Here is a 16,516-nt window from a genome sequence, read left to right as displayed (position 1 = left end):
CAGCATTGCAACTGTAATAACTGAATCCTTTCCGTTTCCCTTGTTGTTAACATAACCTTCAAAGAACGAAAACTTTCCTCTGCTATTTCCAAGTCATACTTTACTCTGCAAGCTGTCCTGCATTTTTGTGACACATAAAGGCAGACTAGCTCTGACTCGGAAGTGGTCTGCTCCTCAGGGGCGCCTTGCCTTGGAGTGATGCTTTTCAAAGACTCTGTTTCCTTCAAGCAGAAGTCTTTCAGGAGCCTCAGTTGTATGGATTTTATATTTTTGCCGTTATATTCAAGACTACTGAATTAAGAAGGAAAAAGTCCTTTCGGTGCTGGGATTTTCTCCCTCCCTTACAGAGAGTCATGGAATGTGCTTAAAGATCACTGCTTTATTTTTGCAGTCTCCACTAGAAATGGTTGTTGAGGGCTCGTTCAGCCTTTGCACACAAGGGAAGGCTGAGCAGTATTAGGCAGATAACACTGTTGGCATGTGTTCTCAGTGTGGCAAACAAGAATGAGGAAAGCTAAATGTAAAGTCATCCCTGACACCAAAGCGGATGAAACCACTAGTTTCATCGTTTTGAAACTAGTTGTAAGGTTGTTCTTTGGTTTAGATTTGTTTGCTTTTTGGGTTTTTTTCCTCTTCCTTTTTGTAGACCTTTCCCGTGCTTTGAGCATGAAGTCATTACCTGATTTGAAGTGTGCTGGGGGTTTTTTACTGTAAAGTAATGTAGAAGTGCTCCATCTGACAGAGATCATGAGAACTGGTGCTGGCTTCATGTTCAAGTCCTGATGCCTCTTTCCTGTCCTGTTGATGTGCAAGGACTTGGTCATGGCAGCATTTGCTCTTTTTTTCTGGTATCAGCATATGGTTTATCTTTAGTTATACAGCTCATTTCATCTGGGGACAGTAAGAAGCGTAAACAGGAGATCTAAGGTAAACCAACATCTGCTGGGTTTATTCTCTTCGAGGTTTCCAGTCCCAGTAAGTTTCATTAGTGAATCTCCCAGAGAGATCCAAAGTGGCTACTATCCCTTTGGAAGCTGTGTCTCTCCAGGTTTATAGCCCTAGTGTAATTCCCCAAATTGAACAAGTCTGTTCTTGTCACCTGTATTTGAGGGTAGTGTGCTCCAGAGTTCCCTTTTTGTCTGGGCATTCTGAGCTTTATCAGGAACAGCGCGGCCAGCAGGACCAGTGCAATGGTTGCTGTGCTCAGCAGGGGTGAGGCCACACTTTGAGTCCTGTGTAGTTCTGGCCCCTCGTGACAAGAACGACAATGAGGTGTTGGAATGCATCCTGAGAAAGACAACAGAGCTGGGGAAAAGTAAGAAAGTAAGTCATATGAGAAGCAGATGAGAGAGCTGGGGATGTTCAACCTGGAGAAAAGGAGACTCAGGGAAGACTTTATCACCCTCTACAATTTCCTGAAAGGAGGTTGTAGATAATCAGCCTCTTCTCTCAGATAACCCATGACAGGGCAAGAGGACTTGGCCTCTGGCTGCACCAGGGAAGGTTCAGGTTGGACATCAGGAGGAAATTTTTCACAAAAAAGAGTGTTTAAATCTTGGAACAGGCTGTGCAGGGAAGTGTAGAGTCACCCCTGGAAGTGTTCAAGAAATGGATGTGGCCCTTAGTGCTGTGGTTTTGTTCATAAGGTGATGATCATTTAAAGACCTCTGTCTTGGAGGTCTTTTCCAACCATAATGATTCTATGAAAGTGACTTGGCAAGCTCCTTTGCCAGCTCCCTCTGTACCCTTGGGTGGGATCCCATTGTGGCCTGTGGGTGTCCGTGTGGTGTAGCAGGTCACTTGCTGTTTCCTCCTGGCTTATGGGAGCTTCATTCTGCTCTCTGTCCCTGTCTGGGTACCATGAGGACTGCTGGTCTTACTGTTAAAGACTGAGGCAAAGTACTTCTGCCTTATCCTCATCCATTGTCATATGTTTGCCTGTGCATCAAGTAAAGGATGGAGATGCTGTTTAGTCTTCCTTTTCTTGCTGATGGATTTGTAAAAATGTTTTGTGTCTTTTACAGCAATAGTCAGATTAACTTCTATTTGGGCTGTGGCCCTTGCAGTTTTCTCCCTGCAGAACCTCATGACATCCTTGTGGTCCTTCTTCACTCATCAATGAGTAGAATTACCTCTTGGTAACATTACTGTCGCTGTGTTCTGCCCTTTTCAGTGTGAGATTTAGTTTGGCATACTTGTAATGAAACCTAGGGCTGTAAATGGAAGAAGCTGCTTCCAGCGGTCACTGCAGCTTTCCTCACACTGTAAAAGTCAGTAGCATCCTCCTTGCAGAAGCACCAATGTGAGCAAGATGGACAGCCATGAAGAACTGTATTTTGAGTTCCCTTTGGTTTTCTGTGGATAAATGCTACCCTCCTGAAGGAAGTTTTTTTATATCCCTCTGAATACCATTATAAATGGAGTTGAAACAGGAGGAAAATTCTCCTAAAAAGATTTTAATCCCACTACTAGGAATTTTTCTGTTGCATTAAAGATACAGAAGTCTAGCAGAAAATGAACCCCCCAGGGTTCCAGCTGCTCCTCAGAGATCTGATTATTGCCCACTGGACACTATCAGCCTGGCTGACTTCAGTAGGAACTTACCAGATCCAGATTCACACATAGTGTAGGTAATTTAAATGACAGGAAAGCAGATTCTGAATTGCTGGTGGTAAATGCACCAGCTACAGGGTGTTAATATGTGCTGTTGCAGAAGGAATAGTGACACAGATCGATTGGCAATAGATCTAAGGAAACATTCCCAGCCCTGCTCTAAGACAGTTGGGAGGCACAAAACTCACCTAAAGGTGACTCTTTAGGGACAAGGAGTGACACAGTCCATCAGCTGATGCAATGCAAGTAGGAGGGCTTTCCTCTCTCTCTGTTGTTTTGCTTGTTTGTTTGGTGGTTGTTTTGGTGGTTTTTTTTGGTTTTTTGGGTTTTTTTTTTCCGAATCCCTCCTTTTGTAGTGTAACTTTTGGCCCTTGCCAAAGGGCTGGAACAATTGCATGTTATAGGTGAGATTTTGGTTACTGGGGTCATTGAACCAAGTTTGAAATCAAAGATTTTGGGTTTTTTCTTTGAAATCTGATGTGGCTTTTTTCATCAGAGCTACTTCTTGGTGCAAAAGTATTTTAAGGCTTACCTGCCATTAGTTGCAACTCCTTTGAATCAGGAGTATAACAAACTAAACTTGATCAAATGAGGCTATATAAGTGGTTCAGATAAATACATTCTTCCTTCTTTTCCTAGAAGTTTTCCTCTGGCAACATTGAATGTTTCAATGGACACTGTTTAAGGTCGATGAAAAAAAACATGCCGCATTGTTCAGACTCTAGCTTTGACAAAAGCCTGGAAATATTAAGTGAAAATGTCAATCGGCACTTTTCAAGGTATTGTATCTCTAGATGTTCAAGCTCTACTTAAGTCATAGAATGAAAAGGAAAAGTGAAAGCATGCACAGTGAGTCACATCATAATAAATCTATGACTAAAAACCCACAAGGGAAAATGAATGTTAATGTCAGTGCCAGTGCCTTAGAGCTAGAATCACTCTTCTTAGTAAAAGTGTTCTGCTTCTATAAAAAACATGTCCTACTCTAAGGTCCTTTGAGACCTCTCCTCCACTTTGGTTACTGAGATGTTACCTGCCCTGTTGAGACATTAAAATGAGCAAGCTGGGAAATACCTGTCCTTAGAGAGCTGTGTGCATATGGTACACAGACTTGGGATCCCAATCTTCCCTGGAGTCCCCAGGCTTTTCTTTGTATGACATGGAGTACCAGATTAAAGTTTGCCAGTGCTGAGGGCGAAATATGCAATGCAATGTGATTCAATACTTTTGTGCAGTACTTCTAATACTTCTAATTCTGTTCTTCTTCTCTCTTTCTTAATGTAGGCAGTTGGCAAAGCCAAAATCAGACCCAAAAAAGGAAGACTATAAAGAAGGTAAGTAGAGATAATTTCTTAGGATTCCTTGTTAGCCAGATTTCTGAGAAGGATTGCATTTTGTCACTTTGTCCGTTTAACTTGGCCCCAAAAGCTTCTGAACTCATCAGCCAAAATCACTTGAAGTTGTGAGGATACAACAAAGATAGGAATTGCCACTGAGTTTTATGAAAAGAAGTAGTTGTAAATAGAGGGAGATGCTATTAATTCCTTTCAGGCTTGGGAAGAATGCAGTGTGAATTCCTGAATTTTTAGGTGTTAAAGAATCTGTTTCTTAGCTCGTGTTTCTTTGTGTCAGTGATTTTTCTCCAGTCTGCAGAACTGGTTAACTTTACATGTTAACTGTAAATCAGTCCTCCAGGTAGGAGGGGATATTGCGGTACTGTAACACAAGTCAGTTATAAAGTAATTCAGTCATGAGAGGCACACAGGCATGGGGAGGGTATCCCTGAAGTTGAGCTTTTCACCTTTGAACTCACTTGCCATGCTGAGTACAGAAGCAGGCTTGGTGCTGTGAGGCTGGGAAGATCCTTTAGCTCCAGGGAGCACTGTGCCAGCTACAGGCTGAATGTGGGAAGGGACCCAAAATGCGCTTTGTGTGTAGTAACTCAAGTTCTTCTTGAGCAATGTAAATTATTATTTACTGAGCTCAAAAGTTAGTTTTATAGTTGGTGGTGAAGAGCTCAAGCCTATCTGTGTTTAAAATGAGATGGTGATGCATCTGTTACTCTCAGTGAGCTCTTAACAAAGTCAGGAACCCAGAGCAAAGAATGCTGCCTGGTCAATATTGGGCAGATCCCTTTTAAAGCAAGCAAGCAACTCATTTTTGAGTTCTTTGGGAGTTTATCTTGAGGCCTTTCTTGTCCTCTAGGGCTTTTGTGTCATGGTGTAGTAAATGAAAATGATGCATGCTTAGACAGTGTACCAAAACCATGCATTTTTAGAAGAGACCTCTCACATATGCAATTTTTAGAAAAAGCTATTAGATACAATTTTACATGAATGGAGGGACAACACCTTAGAGGTAGGCATTTGTTGTTTTCGCTTTCCCAGAGAGAGCTAACTGGAAGAAATTTGCCTCCTGCATGGAACAAAAGCTGTGTGTTTGTTTTCATCAGTTTGGCTTTCCAGTTTACTAAAAAGTTGCTATACAAATCACACTTATAAATATGTAGTTTAAGCGAAAGTACTTTAAGTTGAATGCTATGATCACAAAAATAACTTTTAAGTCAGTATTTAAATTTTTAAAACAAAAGACTTTTACGTTTTCCTAGAGCAGGAGTGAAATGAAGGGACTGACATATTTTCCGTCACATAAAGTTTTATGTATTATTGCATTTTAGTGTCCAGGACACTGAAGGTCAGAGCTAATGCCAAAGCTGCAGAGCAAGTCCATGAAGAAAATGGGGGTTTGGAGGCTCGCCGCAGCTGCAGGCTTCAACAGAGCCGTTACACCACTACCAATGAATCTCTTTTGTTTGACAAACTTATAACAAAGTAAGGACGTTTTTCTGACCATCTTGCAAAGCTGCTTCAATGAGCCTTATTTGCAACCCTTTGTATTATGGCAAAATACTGGCTAGGGACTTTCTCCTTCTTTTGACAACAGGAAAAGGTATTGTTTTTCCTGGCAGCAAGAGCTGCTTGCATTCACTGGTCAGGCTGAGACTTCCTATGAGCTGCTATGTATGTACTATATCTGAGTGATCAGGTGTTAGGAAGAAATTGCTTACTGTGAGAGTGGTGAGGCACTGGAATAGGTTGCCTGGAGTAGCTGTGGATGCCCCCTCCCTGGAAGTGTTCAAGAAAGTGTTCAAGTGTTGGGGCTTTAAGCAACCTGGTCTGGTATGTATGGGCTGGGTAGGTTTGAATGGTGTGAACCAAAACAATCAGTTTATGTTGTGACTTTCAGTAGATTTAACTTAAGATACTAAGGAAAGTTGGATGCTGGCAAAGTGAAGCAATCCAAGTGTTTCTTCCTGTCTGTGGCTTAATTCCCTCTGTTGAAGCCCAAACTGAAATTTTTCTGAAAGATTTGCAAAGTGTAACAGCAGTAAGATGTTGTGTCTAGCATAAGTAGTCATTGAAAATCAACATGAAATTTAAATAGCAGTGTAGAGAAGCAATCTGTTGTCTGAAGAAGGCTGTGAACCAAGTGATTCAATGCTATCATGCAGAGCAACCTAAGAGCTATGAAAAACTGCCATAATTTCTTTGTTACTTTGAATTCTTTTTTCCTACTAAAATAGTTGGTGTTTTTTTTACTGTGTTCAGCAAGAAGGGGAAAATAAACCTGAAAACAATGTATGTTTGCAAGTACTCATGCATTTGTTCTTAATTCTCTGTTAAAAAAGTAAACATTTGACCTAATTTTTAAGTAGTGTTGAAAAATTGGGCTAAGCGTCAATGATTTGTATTGTTCACACTGTATTAAAATATGATGGGTTTGTGTGGTGTTCCAAATGGGCTTTTTCTGTACTTGCCTATTTTTAATTTCATATGTCAAACTTGTATCTTAGTACTGCAGAAGCAGTCTTGCAAAAAATGGATGACATGGAGAAGATGCGTAGAAAGCGAAGGATGGGAGACCTGGAGGAGTTCCATGACACAGAAGAAGTAAATACTGATTTATTTTGCTGGTTTTGTATAAGTAGGGTATTCACATAGGGAAATTATTTCCCTTCTCCAAGAGGAACTCATGTTAAAATGATAGACAGCAGTCATATTTCCTCTGTTTTAGTCCACTGTCCTTTTGAATGACAGTCACTTAGCTTTTTAAAAGTTGTTATAGCCTGCTTCCATAGATTATTTTTTTTTGTTTGGATCTGCATTCCTGTCTTAGAGTGGAAACCCTTGTTATTAATCTTACTAATCCTGGGTTCCAGAATGATGTTCCTGTTCTCTCCTGCTATACAGTAATTAAATCTCTGTATATGGAGTGCCTTGATAACGATACTTCACTAACGATAGGCACCAAATATGCCCACAGGTTTTCTGCTTATTTGTGACTGGTCTTTCATGTTCCTTTATTTTTTTTTCCAAGGAAAGCCTCGATATGGAAAGGACTGATGAAGAAATAGCTGATAATCAAGGTAGCATTGTTGGATAAGTCTGTGCTAAGTTTTCTTGACTCTGCGCTAGCCAAAAGCTTTGTCTTGAGTAATTGATATGGGATGAACTTACTGAGTACTTTTCATCTATTAAAAAAAAAATCTGCTGGTACTGACATTACAAGCCACAGTCACAGACCAGGGCTGTACTGTAGTGAGCTCAGAATAGGTTTTCAGAGGAAAAGAGAAGCTGTTGTTTGTCCAAAGCACTTACATCAGAAAAGGTTGTGGACTGGTGGGAATACGTGTGATGTAGTGCATTTTGAATTTAATGTAACTTGCAACAATACTTAAAGGGTGCAATGTAATGTTGATGCACAGAGGGTTCCTCAGAAGAAAGTGAAGCCAAAGAAGATGATGGTGAGGACACTCAAAAGCGTTACTCCTTTCGGCAGAGGAAAACTGTTGAGCGCTATCAAGCTCCATTGCAAAGTAGGTTATAAGCACAACTTCTCTTAAAAGCTAATTTCTTGCATGGGGAGTGTGAGTATTATGGGGTTTTTTAAGAATGAAAATATGTGCACACACTCAACTTCTATTTAAATATCTTACCTGCAGTTTTGTTAAATGCATATATCCTGTGCACATTCTATTTTTTGCTTTTTGGCATCCTTATTGTTGTTTTTAAAGAAAAATACTACCTATGGATCCTTGAAACAATAGTAATTAAATAGGCTTGATGACCTTACTCTTGTGGTTTTCAGTTCTTAAAATTCAAGTGTGTATGTTTTTGCTTTTATTGTGCACTGATTTTAGAAAACTTCCTGCCCACCTTTGAAACTTCCCTGGAACTTAGAGATGGGTGATACACGTCCCATTCTCTGCCTCTTTTAGTATCCTGCTTTCTCTTAAACTTGTTTGTAACATTATTCCAATTTTTTTTGCTTTCAATAGAACCAAGGCAACGTAAGATGTATTTTTCAGACAGGCCTTCACCTGTCAGACAGAGAGATTCATGCAAGGGAACTAACAGGTATGAGTTTGGTTAATGGTAGTTCTTTCTCAATAGTGCTGTTAGTCACATGACTGAATACTGATTTCAAGGGGTTTTTGGACTCATGGTAATTAGCTATTCACAGTATGGTTATTGCTGTTGTAGTCTGAGGGTATAACGAAAGCAAATATTAGGGGGAAGCCCATCCTTTTTACCGGCAATTAAATTTTATTAGAAAATGCAGGTTTTGTGGTTTGTGTGTATATGTGTTTTATATGTGTATGTATATGTGGTTTATATGAGATTGTATAACTGAATTATTTTCTGGAATTGAAGTCAAACTGTCCCTCTGGAAATCTAAGACTGTTTTTTCTTGAAGCATGCAAGTTATTTTCTTAAATAATTTTCTTAAAAACCATTTAGTTAAGAGTATGGAAGTTTTAATGATTTTTTTTTTTAATCACTCAGACTCAGGTACTGATTCTGGTTTCTCTTTGAAATCTGTTCAAGTTTCTGTATGAAACTGTACTTAAAGCAAGAAAAATGCTAAAGGAAATTCTAAATTACAAATTGCAGTAGTAATGACAAATATGTTTAGCATCCTGCAAGTGTTAAATGCCATTCCTAGCTAAATAGGAGTACTTTATTTAGTGTCCTTGAAAGCAGGCAGTTATGGAAGGAGGGAGTTTTGAAATCAGATTTTGAAATTAGAGGATTGATGTTTCACAGAGGAGCTACATAATGCTAAGTGAAACCTAATTTGTGGGTGAGAGCAAGTGGACAAAAAGAGGATTAACTTGGTTAAGAAATTTCTATGTACACTGGTTAAACTTTTTCCCTTCTTAATAAAAATCAAATTTTGCTGTCATGAGAAAAATCACATAATGTAGTCTGAAATTAGATTCATAACGAGTACAATAATATGGAAGTTTACTAGATCTCAAAGTAAACTGAGATAGTGTTCACTTAAATTTTGATATTACTTCGTGTTTAATTTTTTAATTGTTTGTTTGAATGTTTGCAGACAGAGACATGCAGTCCCCAGCAGTGATTCCTCTTCCTCATCTGATGATGAAGAGGATTTTGAGAGGCAGAGGAAGAACAGAAATTTAAGAAGGTTAATGCAATTGGAGAACAGGGGAGGGAGACTGCTTGGGAGGACTTTACATCTTCCTGACTGTGAAGTTACCATCTTCCTCTTGTTCATTTTCTAAATCCTGGCAGTCAGATCTGTTGGTACAACTGTAACTGGAATCTCTACAACTGGATTTTTAGAATTTATTTTAATAAGCAGTTTGGTTTCTAGGGGGCAATGGGGGTAGCAACATTTCAATGAAATTTCTTAAAGTAAAAGTCTGCTGCTCCTTTGCTTTACAGTAGCTGATTCAGAGAGAAAGCCACTATTACAGAGGCCATTACAAATAGAGGAAATTACGAAGATTTGGTTTCTTAACAAGTGCTCCAGAAAAACTATTTTAGTAACAATCTAACAAATGTGTTTTCAGCCTGATGTCTCAGATGTCTTTCAGAGTAGTCTACTGGCACACCGGTTCCAGGGCCCTTAGGGAGGACTGGCAGTGATAGGCAGCCTTTATAATGTTAAAACCAAGGGGAATAAGTACCATCTTAGGCTGTAACGTTTTCAGTATTGAAGGTAAAAGTATTTGAAAAAGTATTAGTGTGTTTGGAGGTCAGGAGGGGCAGTTTTCCTCACACAAAAAATTGTCAGTCCATGGTCTGCTCGTAAGGAGTAACCTGTTCTAAGCTTGTATTCCCACATATGCTTTGTTGCCTGGCATGGATATTTATAAGTGCTAAGAGTTGTTAAAATAATTAACTCAGTTTAATATCTGTAGTGACCAATTTCCCTTCTTTACTCACAGACATTAAATATAAAACAGCAGGAGTGAATATTTAACAATTCAGGAAGTTTACACTCATAAGATCATCTGCATTCACTTGTTATTGTTAGAAAATCAAAAATCCACATGTAAGTTACAAAGCACCTTTGTTTTCTCCTTAATTCAAATCAGTTCTCCTCCTGTCAACTTTCGCAAAAGTGACTTAAAGGGAGTCCACAAAGATCGCATGAAAATTGGAGCGCGTCTGGCTGATGTTGATCCAGTGCAAATAGATTGTTCAGTAAGTATAATTACGTCATTGTGTCAGCGAGACATTTTCAGTAATTATGAAATACAATATTTCATTCTGTAATGTGCTGTCTATAACTGCCTTGGCTTACAGTTTTATTTCAATCAATCTGAAAATTGGCATGAATGTTTCCTTTGTGCTGACGTCTAATTTCTGATGGAACTCTTTTGAAGTTGCAGCTTTAACATCTAAAATGTGTTCTGTTGTCTTCATCTTTAGGTACGATTTGATGGTGTTGGTGGTCTTGCTGACCACATTTCAGCTTTAAAAGAGATGATTGTTTTTCCATTGCTTTATCCAGAAGTCTTTGAAAGGTTCAAAATTCAACCTCCAAGGTAAGGGATGCCATTTAAAACTGTAAATTCTAATTCACTTATTTTCAGGAAAATATTCAACTGAAGTATTATGTTTCCATGCTTCAGAATTTAAAGTGTTGATGCTTTTGGGGTCCTTTTTAGCAGCAGAAAAAAAGTAATTTTTAAAAAAATTGGTAGAATCCAGTATACATGTAGGTTCAAAGATTTGCAGTGTGGGAAGACTATGTTTTAAAAGTGTCTTACCTTCAGAAAGGGAAAGTTGGAATGGTTTTGAGTTTGACATGCAAGTGGACTTGATCAGAATGTCAGTGGTAGTCAATTGCAGTTTGTTTTGTGGAAGTCTAGTTGTTGATGCTGTTCCAACAACTCTTTTTTCTGGAGTTCCAGTGTCACCTTTACAGTATTACAAGATTGGCCTTGTAACTAGAACCTTGTGGTGCTGGGTGTGCTTGGGCTAAAAATGCATCTGTCCATTTTTTACACAGCTGAATGGGTTCTGTGTTATGCAATGAAATTACTAGAGATTTAATTGTTAGATTTATATATTCTGGGCCATCAACATTGAGTCATAGTATATTGAAATAGGACTTTGAAATATTTCGTTTCAGTAACTTTAAAAGTATAACAAACAATGAAGAGAGCTCTTTTTAGTAGAAAGCAGTTGTGTGCATCAGGGATGAGGTTGGTAACAGGTACTTTTCTGTGATACTTTTCTTACCTGAATTTTTTTTTTTTTTTTTTTTTTATTGCAGAGGCTGTCTATTCTATGGCCCACCAGGGACTGGAAAGACATTGGTAGCTCGTGCACTTGCTAATGAATGTAGCCAAGGTGACAGGAGAGTAGCCTTTTTCATGAGAAAAGGTGCTGACTGCCTGAGTAAATGGGTCGGGGAATCGGAGCGACAGCTCCGTTTGTTATTTGATCAGGTATGGTGAAATGTGCATTATGTTCTGGATGAGTTGTAACTAACTTTCTGTGGTCAAATACAATTATTTTTCTTTGTTTTTGTCAACTCCCTCCGTTGAAGTGGAATTGTCAGTGTTTCCTTTTTCAGTAACATTTTTAGAGGCTTGAAGTCTGGAGATGCATTAGGGAAAATTAGTAAAGCAGTCAAAAGCACCTCACAAAGCAACACACACCCACAGCTCCTTGCCTCAGGAAAGAAAAATCCAAACAGCTGCAAAAAAGGTTTCAAGAAGTGGTGACTTTTGATCAGAGGGAAACAAATGCAGGCTGAAAGTATGGTTATTTTGAAACTGGTAACAAAGGTTGTTCCTAGAATCTGTAACTGAATTAAGTCCCAGCTCTATCCTTGGTGGTTGCCAAATAGCTGTAATTTCTCCTCAAATGGTGCTGTTTTCCTGATGTCAACATTCCTGTGTTTTCACTGTAGGCCTACCAGATGCGACCTTCAATTATTTTCTTTGATGAGATCGATGGTCTTGCTCCTGTACGGTCCAGTAAACAAGACCAAGTTCATAGGTATGGCATGTTTTGTATCAACATAGAAGCTGCTTGTTCTTTGTGAAAAGAAGACCACAGCCTATTTAATTTGACGTGACATATTCATTTATCCTGAAAACCACCTGTAATTCAATACTGCCTAATTTCAGATAATCTTTAAATAGTAATTTAAAGCAATTCACTAAACTTGATAACAGCACATCCATGTTACCTTATCTATTTTATGTCTAAAATGACTTGTCTTTTTCTAGTCAATATTATATCATTAAGAGCTTGTCCTTTCTGAGTGGGCATTGGTGATGGTGTGGAACTGAAGAAAATTAACTGCTGAGTAAAAACCATATTCTTCTCTTAGCTCTGTTGTATCAACACTTCTGGCACTTATGGATGGCTTAGACAGCAGAGGAGAGGTTGTGGTAATTGGAGCCACCAACAGGCTGGATTCTATAGATCCTGCTTTACGAAGACCGGGACGCTTTGATCGAGAGTTTCTCTTCGGCTTGCCAAACAAAGAGGTCAGAACTTCAACGCAGCCTCAGTGCTTAATGTGGCAGAGTCTGTCTTTGTAACAAGCCCCTGCAACACAGCAGGACTGTGGAGCAGTAAAAGTCTCCTCAGTATTGTACTACTTGGACAAAAGAGGGCTCTCCAGAGAGACTGTGCTGTACTGTGGAGGGCAGACCTGGCACTGAATATGTATCATTAAGATGGTTGTAATAGGTAGTTAGTCTTCTAATTATTAGTTTTGGGTTCTCTGCACCCAGTGAAGAAAATGGGATGCTGCTACTCACCAAAATGTTTAAAAATTTCTTTATGAATTAGTTAAGAAGTACTGCTGTAGCATTCTGAAATTGAAAGAAATGGTATCCAGGAAAGAATTCCTTTTTGGTGACTTGGACAAAAATGTGAAGTCACTGCACAGGTGCAGAGCTAGGGAAGCTTCTAGTCCAGTGACAATAGACAATGGAAAAAAATGTTGTGTAGGGGGGTAGCAAGCAAAACTGGAATGCAGTGTTATCACTGATAGTTCTTTTTCTTAGCACGTTTTGGAAAAAGTGCTGAAGTGAATGCTGGTGGAAGTGCACTAAACAGTGCATTTAACACAGACATTTTTCTCTCATTTTCATCTGCTCTCAGGACCGAGAGGAGGTGCCATAAAACAGATCCAATATACACTTCACCACTGTGGAAGAATTTTAAAAATCTACCATAATTAATCTGTACCATGAAATGCTTCAATGAGAGTCCTGCTAAGATCAGAGATGGGGATAGGCAGCATTTGACATTTTCTGGATGAGTGACAGTAATTTGAGTCGTAATTATTGTTCTGCATTGTGGTAACAGTAACAACTGGGAATGGAGTGCTAGGGCTGTTTTTCTTGCATGAGCTGTCAGAAGAGCAAATTTGATGAACTAATGGGGCTGCCACCATGAAATTTTGCTGAATTTGAGAGAATTCTCTCTAAAAATCTGTTTACAGTTAAGTTTAGGGGTTTTTACTACCATGTTTTCTTCTGGATCTCACACTTGTGAAAACTCACTTTTTATGGAAGATGTAAATGCCTTTTACTTCATTGCAGCCCCCAGCAAGTGTTTAAAGTAACAGATGTAGAACTTGGAAATTTCCTGCTTGAAAAAGCAGAGCATATTAACTGACCCTTAAAATACTTCAGAGTTTAGCAGATAAGAAAAGTATTTGTATTAGTGTGAGGGTTTTGGGGGTTTTGTATTGTTTGTTTTAGGAGAAAATTTAGGGTAAACTAAAATGCAAGTGTTTTGTTTTCAGGCAAGAAAAGAAATTTTCAAAATTCACACACGAGATTGGACCCTGAAGCCATTGGACAAGTTTCTTGAAGAGCTGGCTGAAAAATGTGTTGGTGAGTTTGAAAACACTGTAGGTTTACTGCACAGCTTGAGTCATGGGGAACTGGAGCTTGTTCCAGGCAGTACTTGAGCTGCTGTGCCCTGCTGTAGAGTGAAGCAGTGACACATCTGGCATCTCTTGGGAGCAAACCAAGACAGATGCTGCTTTCAGTTTTTTTTTTTTTCAGAACACTGAATGAGTTTAGGCAGTCTTTCCCAGGACTAAAGCTTTGACTTAGGGGGCTGCTTCCTTAGTGCGAGATATCGGGCTCTGAGGCACATGTCAAAACTTCTCTGCAGTGCAGTAATTCTTTAGATCATCTCTTACCCTGTTAATTTTTGGCTGCATGCAAAGTGTTTCATTGTTGCACTTTAGAAATCTTGGTCTTGACTTCGGTGTTGTCTAAGCCTGACAAAACATTTGATTCTTGTTTTGTTTATTAGGATACTGTGGTGCTGATATTAAAGCCTTATGTGCTGAGGCTGCACTGTGTGCTTTGCGCCGCCGCTATCCTCAGATCTATGAAAGGAGTGAGAAACTGCAGTTAGACGTCGCTTCAATTAAAATAACAGCAAAGGATTTTGTCATGGCCATGCAGAAGACTGTTCCAGCTTCACAGAGGGCTGTGGTTTCACCTGGCCGAGCACTATCACCTATTTTAAAACCACTGTTAGAAAACGCATTGGAGAGAATTTTACAAGCCTTACAGAGAGTATTTCCCCATGCAGAGCTTGCACTGAAGAAGGACCAACAGCAAGGTATAACAACATCTGCTCATTTAAAGTTCTCCCAAAGCAAAAGCTTCTGATGCGTGCAATAATACACCTAAACCTCTCAGCCATAATGACAGTTCAGTTTCATAACCTGGATGTGCAGAGTGCTGGATGGGAGCTGTGAGTGACTTGCAATGTTCACTTGTTTAGTAATTGTACTTTAGGACTTGGCTTCCATAGCATAGGTGAGCTCATGCTCCTGGCTACATCAGCCTTGGTCAGGTTTAGCGTGTCAGTTGGTGAGAACAAATTGATATTGATACACCCTCTCTTGATTAATGGAGGTCTGTGAATAGTTAGTTACTGGGCTAATCTCTGGAGAGTGTTTTCCCTGTAGAGCTGGGATTGTTTGCATTGATGAAACAGAAGCAGAGACCCACCAACACAATGAAAGCATTGGGGCTGGGAGACGGATAATTGTGCCCCTTCTCTGTTGTCCACCTCCCATTATCTCCTCCTTTCATGATCTTTGAGGAGCCTTATTTAGAAGTTGTGAGTCTTTATGCTCTGACTAGTTCTGGAAAAATGGAAGTCTGTGGTTATTACACGCACTTAATTCCCTCGCATCTGGTGGGAGAACCTGTTCCAAAAAGCAGTGGTCTCATTGGGTTTTTCGGGTGTCTATGAAGTAGAGACGTTGTTCCTAATTAAATTTATTTCAAGGGGGAAAAAACCAACCCCCCAAGTTTTTGTCAACAGAGAAACCTGATGCAAATTGTGGAACATAGGACAGCCTTGTCGAGACACTGCAATCTCCTTACATTTGTGGTAGAATGAGCCCTTCAGAAAACAGCATTCATCATTTGTCTTCATATGAAATACAAGAGAATGGTTTCCTGCACTGATTTCAAAGATGTATTAATGCAAGAGTGAGATTTGAACTATTCAGGAAAGTCAACAAAGTTCTCATCTTTAAATCCTATTTTAGGAAATGATGTGATTGACAGTGAAGAGGAATCACCATCAATCTTTGAAGAGAATCCATCTCATAAGATGCCTGATCATGAAAAAGCAGAATTCCTCACTTTAAACAGGTCTCATTTGTTCCCTTTATGTTTACATTTTTAAGATGGCCAGGTCTGTAAACTTTTGTTGTGAGAGGTGCCTGGATGGAGTGATGGGTGTGTGGGCGTTGGTCAATATTTGCCAAAAGTAAATGTAAAGATCCAACTGGGTACTAATGTTCTAATTGAATACACTGCCCTGGCCCATCAAACTGACTGGCCCAGCCCTATTTATCGACTTCAGAGTGGTCCACAGATTATTAGAACATGCTTATTTAATCCAAAGGTTCAAGACCAAAAATGTGCTGTCTGCCCTTTTAGCTTAAAAAACCCTAAGGATTTGTGTAGCTATCTTTTGCCCTTCTGCCTTCCAAGATTGTTAAATCAGAAATAAAATTGAAAAATGACTTGTTAAAACACTGTGAGAAAAACAGTGTCTGCATTTTGTATCTTTAACCTATAGTTTGTTAATATTTTGATGTTTTATTGTGGAAGTTGTATAAATCAACAGCTGAAGTAGTAGATTATTGTTGTCACTTTTGTGTCGGTTATTCTTCTCCCTTTCTATTGCTGTCAAATGTGACTGGCTGAGCTTGGTCTCTATGATCTTTGACTTCAGCAAGTAAAGCTACAACAGTCTTCAGGTAGAAAAACACACGTGTGTTTCATGCTCATAAAACAAGATGATTAGGAAGGTAATAGACAATTCCAAGAGGGAACCATAGAAGTAATTTAGCAAATCCAATTGTGTGCTTCTTCAGGTACAGCTAATGTGTTTCAGTGCCTATGTTAATTTTTTTCCTAGAAATGTTGGTTTGCTTCTTCCTTACCGCCATATCCAGGCGCTACAGCCAAATTTTAGCTAAACTTGGCAGGTGTAGAGATCTCAGTTACTTAAAGTCAAGACCCATTGAAAATGGTTGCCTACATGGAGTGAAGAGACCCAGACTG

The 16,516-nt window shown here is 39.3% G+C and overlaps 1 protein-coding gene across 1 annotated transcript in view; it reads left to right on the top strand.

The window, feature by feature from the left end:
- ATAD2 (ATPase family AAA domain containing 2) overlaps positions 1 to 16,516 on the top strand; it is a 29,887-nt gene that overhangs the window by 986 nt on the left and 12,385 nt on the right. The window contains exons 2-17 of the mRNA XM_066335745.1: positions 3,253 to 3,392; positions 3,898 to 3,947; positions 5,291 to 5,444; positions 6,467 to 6,563; positions 6,991 to 7,039; positions 7,379 to 7,489; positions 7,952 to 8,030; positions 9,016 to 9,108; positions 10,025 to 10,133; positions 10,362 to 10,477; positions 11,212 to 11,386; positions 11,854 to 11,942; positions 12,280 to 12,439; positions 13,711 to 13,801; positions 14,232 to 14,546; positions 15,490 to 15,595. Of these exons, the coding sequence (XP_066191842.1) occupies positions 3,253 to 3,392; positions 3,898 to 3,947; positions 5,291 to 5,444; positions 6,467 to 6,563; positions 6,991 to 7,039; positions 7,379 to 7,489; positions 7,952 to 8,030; positions 9,016 to 9,108; positions 10,025 to 10,133; positions 10,362 to 10,477; positions 11,212 to 11,386; positions 11,854 to 11,942; positions 12,280 to 12,439; positions 13,711 to 13,801; positions 14,232 to 14,546; positions 15,490 to 15,595 (1,934 nt within the window). The remainder of the gene's footprint in view (positions 1 to 3,252; positions 3,393 to 3,897; positions 3,948 to 5,290; positions 5,445 to 6,466; positions 6,564 to 6,990; positions 7,040 to 7,378; positions 7,490 to 7,951; positions 8,031 to 9,015; positions 9,109 to 10,024; positions 10,134 to 10,361; positions 10,478 to 11,211; positions 11,387 to 11,853; positions 11,943 to 12,279; positions 12,440 to 13,710; positions 13,802 to 14,231; positions 14,547 to 15,489; positions 15,596 to 16,516) is intronic.

The sequence above is a fragment of the Sylvia atricapilla genome, chromosome 1 (assembly GCF_009819655.1).
Source record: "Sylvia atricapilla isolate bSylAtr1 chromosome 1, bSylAtr1.pri, whole genome shotgun sequence".
Lineage (NCBI taxonomy): Eukaryota > Metazoa > Chordata > Aves > Passeriformes > Sylviidae > Sylvia > Sylvia atricapilla.
This window is presented reverse-complemented; position numbering and strand designations above follow the sequence as displayed.